This window comes from Lactuca serriola, chromosome 4, assembly GCF_051521515.1.
Source record: "Lactuca serriola cultivar US96UC23 chromosome 4, Lser_US96UC23_V15, whole genome shotgun sequence".
In the NCBI taxonomy this organism is placed as follows: domain Eukaryota; kingdom Viridiplantae; phylum Streptophyta; class Magnoliopsida; order Asterales; family Asteraceae; genus Lactuca; species Lactuca serriola.
In genome coordinates this window covers 396,953,965-396,967,877 of record NC_136411.1, presented here as the reverse complement: position 1 = coordinate 396,967,877, position 13,913 = coordinate 396,953,965, and the positions used below count along the sequence as shown (strand labels likewise).

At 38.3% G+C, this 13,913-nt stretch overlaps 1 protein-coding gene across 1 annotated transcript; it reads right to left on the bottom strand.

The window, feature by feature from the left end:
- Positions 1–1,412: 1,412 nt before the first annotated feature.
- LOC145097968 (Calcium-binding EF-hand family protein) lies at positions 1,413–2,021 on the bottom strand. Its single transcript, XM_079035654.1, has one exon. It carries the CDS (start codon positions 1,972–1,974, stop codon positions 1,549–1,551), a length of 426 nt encoding a protein of 141 aa, XP_078891780.1. The 5' UTR covers positions 1,975–2,021; the 3' UTR covers positions 1,413–1,548.
- Between the last annotated feature and the right edge of the window lie 11,892 nt (positions 2,022–13,913).

The following is a 13,913-nucleotide window of genomic DNA, read 5'->3' as shown; positions in this document are numbered from 1 at the left end:
TGCTAGTTAGTCTTGGAAGCCTCTTGTACCTAGGAAACTGAATATTTCGACCTGGAGAATTTGTCATGGTAAGCTGTCATCTATGGAAAATCTCAACAAACTCAGTATTAGGTCAACGAGCATTTGTAGGACATGCAACGGAGCCCCATAAACGATGGACCATATTTTTGTCGAGTGCCCGACTTCGAAGGACGTCTGGCAACAGGTGTACAGTTGGTGGCATTTGTTAGAATACCCATCTGTTTCGGTGCATTAGTTGCTCAAATGTAGATCAAAGCTAGGTGGTCACTAAAGATTGTCACTGATAAATGAAGCCATAATGTTGGTGTTCATTTGGGTGGTTTGGAGCTATAGAAACCTAAAAGCTTACTCGTCAAAGTTGAAGTCGCATTTGGTGCTGACTCAGGAGGTTCAATCCCTCTCATACTTATGGATTAATGCTCGTAAACGGAAATGTCTACAATTAAGATGGATAGAATGGAGTTGTGATCCGATTTTTTTTTTCAGCCTTTTTTTCTTCTCTTGTTTTGTACCTCCTAGCATGGGCTAGTTTTGTACTTATAAAGTCTTGCTTGCCGTTAAATAAATAAATAAAAACACTAAAGACTTGTTGATGAGTGGGCTATACGCCTATAACTATTAATAGTTGGTGTCGTCCTTGACCCAACAGTTGATCCAGGTGTTTCTTTTAAGTTTTAATTATATTAATTTGGTCTTATTCTAAAACTTCTTTAATTCCATGTTTTATACAACCAACGTTACAGCACCATGCGTTGCATATATTAGAAAAATGAAAATTTGAGTAAACGTTACTTTATATTTCAGTTTCTATCAAGTTTCATCTTGTAAATATGTTGTAATGTTAAATGTATGTGTCCCTCTGGCTCTACTTGTGTGTTGGCAAAGGACCTTCCAACGTGCACCCCAATTATCAACTACGTACAGCCAGGTCTTAATTATATATCTACTATATTTTATAAAAGATACATGCAAGTATTTCATTTAAGCAGTATAATTAAGAACAAGTTACATTTTGTTTAATAAAATATTAGAAATATATCATCATCAATAAACTAAATACTAATATAGTTGATGTATTCATATTCCGGTGGTGTACGTGTTTTTTTTTGGATTTGATTTTCCAGAATTTCACTCGTTCGTCGTGTCAGATCGTTTAAATGCAACTTGAAGCTAGGTAGATTTCTGATGACTAATTATACCACCAACATTACAACAAACAAACTACGATTAATTTTGAGCTTTATAAAGAGGTGTATATTAAAAGACGATAGATAAGTAACAAGTGAAATTGCAAATAAATAGCTAGCCAATTATATTTACAACTCGGACGAATGAATCATCTATCACATATACAAAAAAAACAAATTAAATGATGTCAATCACCAAAAGAATTATCTAAAGACGAAGGAACGCACAAACATATAGGCATATAGGCCATGAAGGCGTGAAGAATGAAAGAATACATAACGTACACATGAAGTATGAATCAATCAGGTAATTAATATTCTGAATCATGCATACTAATCATCATGACATCATGTCCTGAAACTCGCCGAAATCAAGGAACCCGTTGCCATCGAGGTCAAACCTGGCGATCATCAACTTACATTCATCCACACTTCTCGACTCTCCTAGTTTGCTAAGCATCCTCCTCAAACTCTTGGGCGTTATACAACCACACCCCTCAACTTCTTCATACATTCGAAACGCCATCTTCAAATCATTCGCCTTTTCTTCTTCATTTGCACCTTCCACCACTTTAACCAAGTCATCAAAGCTCAATAATCCATCACCATCTGAGTCTATTAACTCAGCTACAATCTCCGCCTCCTCCAATGACAGCTCCTCACCAATCTTCCCGATGCAAATTTGGAGCTCCGGTGGTGATAGCTTCCCGTCACCATTCTTGTCCAGATGTCTGAATACACGTTCGTATTGCTGTTCTTTGTCCATTATGAAAACGAATGTTTAAACTGGTAGCCCTGAGCCTTTAAAATGTGAAACTTGTGTTATTTATATATGGAGTTGGTCCTGTTGTTTTGCGCGTGTTGACCAAAGTGAAAGGTTGAAAAGAATATAGGATCATACATACGTAGGGGGATCATAGGTGACCAGTTTCTAAAAGTGGGCTGCCCGTCGTCTTAAAATTTACAATTACTTCAAGAAAATTGGAAGTTACCCAGAAATGGACCCTCTCCGACTCCTAAGTCCGTATTGAAAATTCTAGACAAACTTGTTTTTCACGTTGTATTATACGCTATACACCATTTCAAAATAATTAATGATCCATCTACTTAAATAAATTAAATGGAGTTATATTCTATTTTGGTTGCCAAATAGATAAAATAAAAATAACCAAGTAAAAGGAAAACAAGTTTAAAATCAACTAATATAGATTAGTTCCAAAGTGACCCTCTTAAATATTTAATTAAAATAAGCACCTATTATATTGTTTAGTAAATAGTTTTTATAATCATGTCTACACCCTTGCCAGGCGCCAGATGACTTTTGGTTTGTTCAAAGTCAACGAACTTTTGATTATTTCAGTTTGATCAAATTTTCTTTTCCAGAAAGCTCATCATATTTCCCATGATTTTGGACCTCATCTGTTTTTGAATCTTTTACATACTTGCTGCATACTTGGTGTAATTATTAAAAAAATTTCCTGGTTCATAAGATAATATTAAAAATAAATATTGTGCCCATTCAAGTGAAGATATAAGAGTACATTTATACATGAGATGCCATACGGGCCATCAACTATGTATGGGCTGGGCTACGTGATACATATACAAAGCATACAAAGAATAATACTAAATATATGTACACTAACATCCTGCCATCCTGGTAGTTTGGTTTGATTGGGAGGAATTTTCGAATGTTCAAACCGGTGTTAAAGTCCTGAAACACACACAAAGCTGACAATAGTCCCTTCATGAAACTGAGAAGAGGAAGGGACAAGGAAAACCGAAACTAGCCCGGAAGCAACTTGATATTGAACAAAGTGGATGTCGGTCTCTATATGTTTTGTGCGTTAAACCTGAACTTCAGTAAACCTCTTGCTAAGCGCAAGCGATACAAATGATAGGGTAGCCCCAGAATCAAACAATACCAAAGCAGAAATATTGTTCACGAGGAACATTCCTAAAAATAAAACACATAAATATAAGCAAGCAATTCAACACAAATAAAGAGATAAGGAAAAGATACATACCCGTCACCACATCAGGTGCCGCACGACCTCCTCGACCGTCAACTGAAAAGTCTTGCTCTTCACCACACCACAGGTGCATCCGCCATGCCCTGGCGGCCGTCAATAATCCGTAGAGTCACGGGAGCGGGTGCTGACATCGGTCATGCTGCAGTCAAACTCAGACAATGGGCCTTCTTATGGCCCCTCTAATTGCATTAAAAGCAAATCGGATCAGATACTGGGGTAGTGATGGTAGTAGCGGTACAATCTCTGCTGATATGACCTGTCCATCAGCACTTGAAGCAGCCAGAACCACCTACCCTGCACGCCCTATCGTGCATCTTGTCGAACTTGCCACAGCGGCCTCGGCCCTGATGGCCCCTCGATCTCGTATCAACAACATTGGGCCTCTTGCCCGAATCCTCTACACTCTGCACATAATCTGGCTTCCTCTTCTTTTCCATCTCTAGATATATTTGTTGGATTAGGTGTCTAAGCCCATAACTATAATTAGTATGTACTTGACCCGATAGTAGGATGGTTCATTTGGGTTGCATTCACCGGAGCAATTTGATAGGAATGATATTTGAGAAAGAGGTTATTTGTGATTTATTAATATATTATAAGAATAATATATTAATTGAGAAATCATATTATTTAATTGGTATTGATCAATAACTAATTAGGAATTAATTTAGTGATCAAAAGAGACTGATTAAATTAGCAGGGGTTGATTATGTTAATCAGTGATACATATAGTTTGGGATAATGATCCATGATTGATTAGTGATGGATTAAGCTTATGTGAGAGTCCATGAAGGGTTAGTCCAAATGAATTATTGGATCAAAAGCCTAAGTGAATAGATTAGGGTTTACAAGTGACCCTTGGAATTCTACACTATAAATGTAACCCCTAAGCCCTAAAATCAGGACACGCAAGTATTCTAAGAAGAGTATACCCGATTTTGGTGCCTCCAAGCTCTCTCCCTCTTTCTCATTGTCCTCCATTTGTTCTTGGTGTAATGTGACGCATTTGAGACATCACATTTGAGGTGCTAAGCTCTTGCAAGACCAAGTTTAACAAGCTACAACAAAGAGGTAATCATCTTACTTGTTTTTATGTTTCAAATATCAATGTTGTATGCTAGTTAGGCTTCATGCTTCGGAAAATGAAAATTGCATGTATAATGTGACAACCCAAAATTTTTGAATTAAGCAAGATCTAATTTGTAACCCTACTACAATGAAAACCTTGAAGACTAAAAGGGCATATATGCTTGTACATGAAAGTGTACACTTTGGAAGCCACATACAAGGTAATCTCTTGAAAGTAAACAAGTTTATCAAGGCAAAAACTAGACAAATGTATTTAATTAAGAATCACATGATATAGATATAAGGACTTGTGTTATGTTGCAACCTTGAATGCTTGGACTATAAAGCCAACATATTAGAGTTTCCTATGAGCTAAGACCATAAACACAATGACTTAAGCTAACATACATGGATATAAATGTGTTATAAGCCTTGTGGAACCATGGTTGAATGCACCCTTGGTTAGTTAACAAGAAACACACATTAAACACTTTGATTGGAAGTTTTAGCACAATATCCCACTAAGGCCATCACCTTTGAGAGCATACTAGCTAAAAACATGAACACACCCTTGGAAAATCACCCAAAACCGTGAACCTCCTTAGTAGGACCACCTATGGCCGTGAACACCTCCTTAGTGGACCCCTTAGGCGTAAACACCATGCTAGGAAGTATTTTGGGCGTAAACACCATGCTAGGAAGTATCTTGGGCGTAAACACCATCCTAGGAAGGATCTTAGGGCGTAAACGCCTTGGTGGACCACATTAGTGACGTAGACTACTTAGGGCATCCATGATAGGGCATAAACTACCTTAGGGATGTGATGTTTGGGCAAAAACTCTTTGGTGGACCACACATGGGGCGTAAACTCAAGGGTAAGACCATTCTAGGGCGTAAACACTTTATGTTTACTACCATGCTTAGATATTTTAAGGTGTTTACGGATTTGCATTGAAGAAAAGACAAATACATTGACTTTAGGGTGGGACATTTCAACCATTTCCAAAGCTTTCACGGGTAAACACGTATTATCTACCAAATAAAAAAGCATGATCCTCCAGTAACCCAAGCAAGCATGTTCTCAACTTCACCCTCTTCTTTAGGAGCATAAACCCCTCTTTCCATAACACATTTCCTCATTTTCATTTACTGAGAAATCTCAAGTTACTCTCTAAGAATTCAAACTTCAAACTATTAGAACACAAATTCCTCAAAGGCTCTTCCCTAAACCCACGTAAGTGATTCAAACTTGGTCAATGAATGTACATCTTATCTTGTTATTTTCATCTTATTTACACATAACTCTATGTGTTGAAAATTCTAACACTCCCAGTGTTTAGGATCAAACTTTCCCTCTCATCACTTCAACTACACCCTTCAACTACTCAAGGTGAGCTTCATACCCCACCTTTTTCAAGTTTTTCATTCTTTTGGGGGGGGGGGAGTACAAGTCAAATCTTGTTTAAATCCTTGGATAATTGCATGCACCCATAAGTTTATATGTTTATGTGTGCTGAAATGTTATTATTTCATGTTAATACTCCATAAACTTGAGATTTTACAAGTCTCATGTAGTTAGAACTAAGTTATCTTTGAATAGATCTACATATTTTGGTATTATGTTAAAAATAAAATAAAGTTACTAGGTTAAAATATGATGAGTTATGCTCAAAATGGTAACTTTGTGGTTAAAAATACTTTTACCACTAAAACTTGTGCAAATAATGAAACATAATAGATTTCATGGATTTATAAGAGGTTTTGGTGGAACTTGTGGCAATATTATAGTCACAATAAAAATAGAATATTTTTGTTTACAAAGATTTCAATAAAATTTTGGGTATATTAAAACACCCTACAAAACTTGGTTATTTTTCTAATAATAAACATTGCGAGTAAAATAATCATAATACGTTGTTACCACTTTAAGGGTTTAAAACCTAGAGTACTATGGTGTTTTCACAAAACATATTACAAGTTGACTAGTCCGATAGTAAATATTTATAAAAGGCGTTATGAACAATTTTGTCAAATCGGTATATAAAACAGAGTTTTTACGACAGGAATAAAATGTGTGTCATAAAGCTGCAGTCATAACTTTACCCAAGGAAAACATTTTTTTTTTTTTGCATTTTTAACAATGGGAGTCATAGTTCACATAAATCTGTTAAGGCTCTTGTGAGACACCTTTATTCGTACCTACCTAGCGTACGCGGTAAGTCCTGTTAGTTACAATCAGAGTCTCCTGGAGGGAGAGCGCGATAGTTGTGTATAGATCTATACGGGGTTAACACCCCCACACCTGAGTTGTTCGCTACAGTTAGACCAGGCCAGTCTAAGGTGACAAAAATCTTGAAACTGACGCCTGAAAGATAGCAAGCCAGGCATTTAGTCATTAGTATAGTTGTAACGACTCACATAAGGATATACAAAACAATTCTTGGGTTTACGAGAAGCTTATACTTCATTAGTTTTATAGAAATAAACAAAACTATAAACTATTTCTTGTACGATATTCACCTCCATCAGGGTCATAGGGTTTAAGACCATAGTTCATCTTTAAGGAAAATACTGCATTTTTCTGTAACTATATATATCCTTACTTTACAAGGGAAGGATATACACCCTGGTAGTTTTATAAAATTTCGATCTATGTTTTGTATGTTTTTTTAAAAACTAATGTCACAACTTGTTCATAGAGTTTTAAGACCACAAATTTTCACATAACAGAAAATATAGGATTTTCTGGGAACACATTCTTGCTAACACAAACCAAGGAAAACGAACAACATGCATGCAACTATACACGGTTTTTGAAACGAGACTCACAAACTACTTTTATCAGAAAATATTGGATTTTCTGGAGTTTTACAACTTACTATGAACATAAATATTACCAAGCTTTCTTACAAGAATGCTTATGAACTCACCAACTTTTTAGTTGATGCTTTTCAAAACGACTTGTATTCTCATGGATCTAGTAGACATGTATTCACCACGATCGAGGCATGGCGTCGCTGCATTATGTTATTTCTACTTTTGTTATTCGTGTTTAACTTTTGAACAAAACAAGTATTGTAAACAATGTAAACTTAATATTAAGGTATGAATGTTTGTGTTGCTATGTTTCATTTATATTCAACTGTTATGATATTGTACAATGACGTCATCCGCCCCCGGACGTTTCCGTCGTTCCGGTTCGGGGGTGTGACATATAACTAGAGAAAACTTAGATCCAAAGCATTAGGGTTATATGTACACCATAGGGATGCTATAGTGCTCAAAACCCATCAATATCTCCCATTCCCTAGCTCTCTCAATCATATCATCCAGTTTCTTGCAACTGGATCGGCTCACAAACTGCCGAATATCACTCATGAACATCTCATGGTACCTCGCCTTCTTAATCTCCTCGTCCGCCACATACTGTGGAACCAACAACGCTCTCTCTTGGAACATTGTGGTGATCTCAACCACCGTCTCAGTAGTCTAGCAGAGATCCTAAAACTCTCACGCCAACTGTTACACCTCAATCACTAGTGCAAACTCAGCCTTGAATCTAGTCACAAAATCATCCCATTTCATGGACTAAATTGTCTTGCCTCCCAATGCATGTCCTACCTCCTCCCACCAGTCCCAGGCTCTGTCTTTCAGAAGACAGGATGCAAGTCTTACCTTTTCCCCTTCAGGGCAACTTCTGGTGTGGAAAGCATTAGCAACATCTGCAAACCATTTTCTGCTCACAATCAGGTCCTTCTTCCCGAAGAACTTCAGGGCTCCACATGCCCTGAACTCACGGAAGGTCAATGAATGTGCTCCCGACATGGCTACCATATCAAAATGGAAAGATCCCAAACTCTCCTCCAACAGCTCCATAATACCCTCATTAATTATACCGAAGATCACATGAGTCTGCTCAAGTATGCAATGTGTAATCTCAGACAAAATGAAATCATGCGTCTAATCATCAAACTGCCCGGCTCCAGAACCTGAGCTCGAGCCCTCACCGGCACCAGAAGTACCAACCGGTCTGCCTCGAAGAGTCACCATACTGAAAATAGACCATATAAACCATCAAAATATATATCGAGGAATCTCATACTCTATGAGCTTCCTGGTTTCATCGCAAATCTCCTTGACTCGATTACGGATCCTCTGCTTCCAGTAGTACGGGCCTATACTAGCTTCCACATCTATCCGCACTTTCCTCAAGGATTGCCTTGAATCCTCCAAGTTACTTCTTATCCGAACAAATAATCCTCATCAAGATAAGGTTCCGAGTACTAAATCTCTTCCTAGGTTTTCCTAGGGTAACCACCGTACCACTCTCCGTCATCAGTTGTAGAAGGAACTCCTGCTATCTCCCTCTAACTAGATCACGAATACAATTATATATCACTAAGACCAGATAATTTTTCGAATGAGAGGACTCACACTACAAGGGTTGGACTCAAACAAGATTTGCACAATAGAGTTAAAACGTAACCTTCTGAAATTATTTAGTGTCAATAATACGTAACTTAACAAATTCTCTTACTAGTTAGTTGACATTAGTGAGAACTCCTAAAAAGCACAAAGCAAGCAGGATTTGAGCATCGAGTAATCGGAACCAAGCATAACCTAATCAGGTCATCGTATCACTGACTGATCAGTACTAGCATGCAAGTCTACAAGATCATACAGAAGGCGTGTAAAGGCATCTCTCCTATCATTCTATCATGCAAATCCTGAGCAAATCCTTAGCCCTAACTAGCATGTGATTCACAAATTCAAAAATCAAAGCATATCGTAAATCATGTATGGGTATTTTGGGAAGACTTACTCGAGCTCGGTCAATTGCATGCACCACACCCTTTTCTTTTATCAGAAACTCTTTTTATAAAATATTTACTTTTTGAGAAAAAAATTACCAAACCCTCAGTTAGAGTTCATACATACCCGAGAGTACGTTTGAATCCCTCAAACCAAGGCTCTGATACCAACTTGAAACGTCCCAAAAAATTTCAATTTTTAATTACTAAAACAATTATCCAAACATCATCATAACCATAGTAAATCCAATTCTATCATCTAAGTCATAAAACATCAGAGTAATCATAAGAATGCGGAACAAAATAGTGTGTGCACTGCAATCACCCCGATCTCTTCCCCTTTACACCAAAAGTACTTGAAACATAAACTGAAAACCGTAAGCACGAAGCTTAGTCAGTTTCCCCAAATACCACATACCACACATATCAAACATGTAATAGGCCCCACCCGATGAGTGTAACGGGCCCCACCTTAACTCTCATAACGGGCCCCGCCCTAACTCGCATAACAGGCCTCGCACTGAGTATAACGGGCCTCGCCCTAACTTGCATAACGGGTCCCGCCCAACATATAAACATACAAGTATAATGAGTAATGGCATACAGAATAACCATCGGGCCCCGCCCGGTAAGCATACAAGCACATACATATGCAAGAGTCACGCAGACATCTAGCATCCTAACATAACAAACCATGATCGGACATTGGTACCTTCGACCCACTAAACATGGTGAAAAGAACTCACATCTAGTTGTTGAATCTCTTAATGAATCCCTGACTGTTAGACCGGAAAAATCACCGCTCTATCATCAAAACTAACATCCAATTAATAATTGGATTCCGACCCATAACTAAAAGCCTAAGCTAAGGTAAAAGACCATTTTACCCATAACTAAAGGCCCGATCCAACTACTCAAAAGGCCTAAAATCCAAAATGGTCACCCAAAGCCCAACCATGGCCCAACCTTCCAAATTGGGCCCAAATCTTGTAACGCCTATGTTTCTGGGCTTGTCATTAATGTTGATGTAATAGTCTAGGTTAACCTTTGTAACCCGTTTTGAGATAATAGAAGTGTATTATTTGAGTATTATGTGTTTTGTGCTTAATTGTGTGTCTTAATGTAACTAAGAATAAAAATAAGCATCAAAATAAAATGTTAGATAAAGCTAATATCTATGTATAATGTTGTAGTAGTTCTATAACAGCCCGGAATTTCAGGTATTGCTTTAAAACTATTTTTGGGGGCATTTTAGGAAGGGACTCGGCGAGTTGGAGCCAGACTCGCCGAGTAGGACCGCAGACTTGGTCGCGGGTTCGCGACTGGACTCGACGAGTCCAGATATGGACTCGGCGAGTCGACGCTGTTCAGCAGAAACCCTAGCCGTTTGGTTTTGGATCGTATATAACGCCTCTTAGGCCGTCATTGTCCGTCTTTTGGCCGATTGAGAAGAACCCTAATCGTTGTGGACGTCTAGAGCAGGAGAGAAAGCTATTGGAACTTGGAGGAACTTGTTAGGCAAGAAGAAGAAGAGTTTGGCCAAAGGAATATCAAGGAGGATCGAGTCCTGAGGTTTGGGGACACAGAGAATGCGTTTTCAGGTAATACTCGGACCATTTCTGTTATTTTGATGTGTATACGAATCTAGGGTTTATGAAACCCATTTAGTGATTAGATGGGTTATTATGTTATTACCCAGACGTTTATACCCCAGTAATAAGATGTTTAGAAGTCCAGAAAGTCCCATGATTGTATATCTCGGGACCATACGTATTTCAGGAAGCAGTTGCTCGTCTGCATGGCATGGACTCGCGGAGTCCAATGATCAGACTCGGCGAGTAGCTTGAAGATTTATTGGGACTCGCCGAGTTGTTCTTCAGACTCGGCGAGTAGCTTGAAGATTCACTGGGACTCGCCGAGTTGTTCTTCAGACTCGGCGAGTGGAGTCGGGGTGGCCCCGCGATTCTTCCACGTGGATCTCGTCGAGTCAAGGGGGATACTCGACGAGTGGAAAGGGAACAACAGGGAAAGTTGGGGAGGACGTCTAGACTCGTCGAGTCGCCTTTGCACTCGACGAGTCCGGTCAAGTTGATCGTTGACCAGAGTTGACCTGCATGTAATTTCTTAGGGTCAGTTGTCTTGGATGATAAGAGTATTAATAAGGGTATATGGTATTATAGGGAGTCTGCAGATCGGCGGATCGAGTGCGAGTGGTTTCAAGAGTTGATAGTTTTCATTACCACGAGGTGAGTCTTCTCACTATACTACACCCGGAAGGGTTTGACTGTGAGACCGGAAGGTCGAATATGATATGTGTTATTTATGCTATAAATAGAAAGGTAGTTGCTATGCATGATATGTATGTTTATACGGGCCGGAAGGCGATATGTTATGTGACAGAAAGGTCAGGTATGATGTATGATATATGTGCTATGTGTGCTAGATTAAATGTATTATGTGTCGTAAATGTTATGGGCCGGAAGGCAATATGTTACGGGCCGGAAGGCAATATGTTATGGGCCGGAAGGCAATATGTTACGGGCCGGAAGGCAATATGTTATGGGCCGGAAGGCGATTATGTTACGGGCCGAAAGGCAATGTATTGTGGGCCGGAAGGTCAGGGCCTGGAAAGGCGTATATGTGTAAGTCGTATACTGGGGAACTCACTAAGCATTTATGCTTACAAGTTGTTATGTATGTGTTTCAGGTACTAGCGAGGACCGTGGGAAGGCGCCGGCATGATGCATACACACTGCTGCTATTTGAGATCTTGGGGATTTTATATATGTATTTGATATGAAACATGGAATAAATGCTATTGGTTGAGTAAAATCACTTTATTTTAAATGAAAATTTTGTTTGAAAATTTGCGTTGTTACAAGTTCAAACAAGGTTTCCGAATATATAAAGAATGCCAAAATCCGAGTTATAACGAAGAAGTTATGACCTGTCGAAGTTTCGCGACAGAACCGACAACGCTGAATGATGTAAAAAGTGAAATTTACGTTAGAGCGATATTTAGCCTTAATGATCTAAACGAAAGTCGTAGAGTTCGTTAAACTGAGAGCATGCATCAAAAGAACGCCCAAATCTGACTTTATATGAGGAAGTTATGATTTTTTTAAGTTTCGACTTAGCAGTATGTAGCCCGAATACTCGATTTGAGACTGAATAGTTTTTAGCCGAAACAATATAAACGAGAATCGAAGATCTCGTTAATTGTAGTGAAACGATAAAAAAAATAAGCGAAAACGGACGTCGGATGAAGAAGTTATGAATTTATAACGGAGTTTTCTTGTCCCGGCCTACTAAAAATAAATAATAAAAATAAATTCAGAATTAGCCAACGAAGTCTAAACGAAAGTCGTAGTACGTAGTCTCATCTGTTGTTGGGAATATGTATTGAATGAGAATGCTATACAGGTTTTAAATTATGTATAAAAATATATATTTTTATCTACTAATATGTTGGGTAGAACATGGGTAGATAGTTGATGTGTGATAAACAGATGAGAGGTCTCGATGTTGTTGTTGTTGATCTAGTTATTCAGCGGAGTATGGATAACGACCACAGACTCTTTCTAGACAGTCCTGTGGAATGCTAGTAGGTTCATAACCTGTAGGTGTTGTGAACGATGTGTTCACCGGTGTACTCTATCCCCCTCATGGTTGCCTTTAGGATATCTATTGTTGAGGAAACCCCTTAGCAGTAATGTCCGTCCCAATGAAAATCCTAGATTAGGTCCCTTGAGATAGATGTTGTTTTAGGGACATAAAGTGAGGATAACGGGAATGGGTAATCGGGTTATTGTTGGTTGGTGAAATTAAATATAATTATTTATTGTGGGTTGAAAACCCTATATGCTCACCAGGCTCCCAAGCCTGACCCACTCAGTTTATTCGTATTACAGGTAGTGGTGTGAGGGCATAAGATGGATAAATCATCAAGTTGTTTTATTTACAAGTCTATATATGTATATATTTGTTGAATGGCTTGTAATGTTATCGTTTATGCTTTATGGTCTGTATCGGAACATGACATCCCGAGTTTTGATTATATAATGAAAACGCATCTCTTGATGAAATGCTTTGATAAATATTATTTTATCATATTTTGTTTTGAGAACAAATTCTACAACTCTTTTAAATCAAAAGGATTTACTCTGAAATTATTTTAAAAAGCATAAATGAAATCGGTATTTTCTGGCCGAGATTTTGGGGATGTCACAGTTGGTATCAAAGCATTAGTTTAAGCGAACTAGGAATTTGTAGGATTTTTAGACTTAAACTTAGAATGCTAAGTGGAGATTGTGAGATGTGTGAATGTTATAATATAGACACGAGCACTAGTATATTTTAGGAAGCTGCCTAAAATGCTTTCATGTGCTAAATGTTATATGTTGCCATATATGATATTAATTGTTCAGATCTATGGTCTGTTGCCGACCAGATCTAGAAACCTTATGTGTGTAGGATTCTAAGTGTATGTCTACGGTATTAGAACTAACATGTAAACGTTTTGGAGTAATAAGGATGATTTGAATATCTATCGTGAATGATGATCTAATTTCACCTTATCCAATGTATAGATCAAAAATAGTGAGAACAAGGAGTGGCGTTGGAAACACGGATGAAAATAGGAATCAACCACCAGTGATTGAGAAAATACCTGTTGTAGCAGCAGCACCAGAACCAATAACAATGGATGGGGTGCAAGCCACGATTCGGGCTATGTTAGCCGAACAAAGTGATGAAATGCGACGGATGTTACATGAAAATAGGGACGAACCAA

What these genes read in the sequence shown, in the direction of transcription:
- LOC145097968 (XM_079035654.1), bottom strand. Translation starts at nt 1,974, where the DNA reads ATGGACAAAGAACAGCAATACGAACGTGTATTCAGACATCTGGACAAG.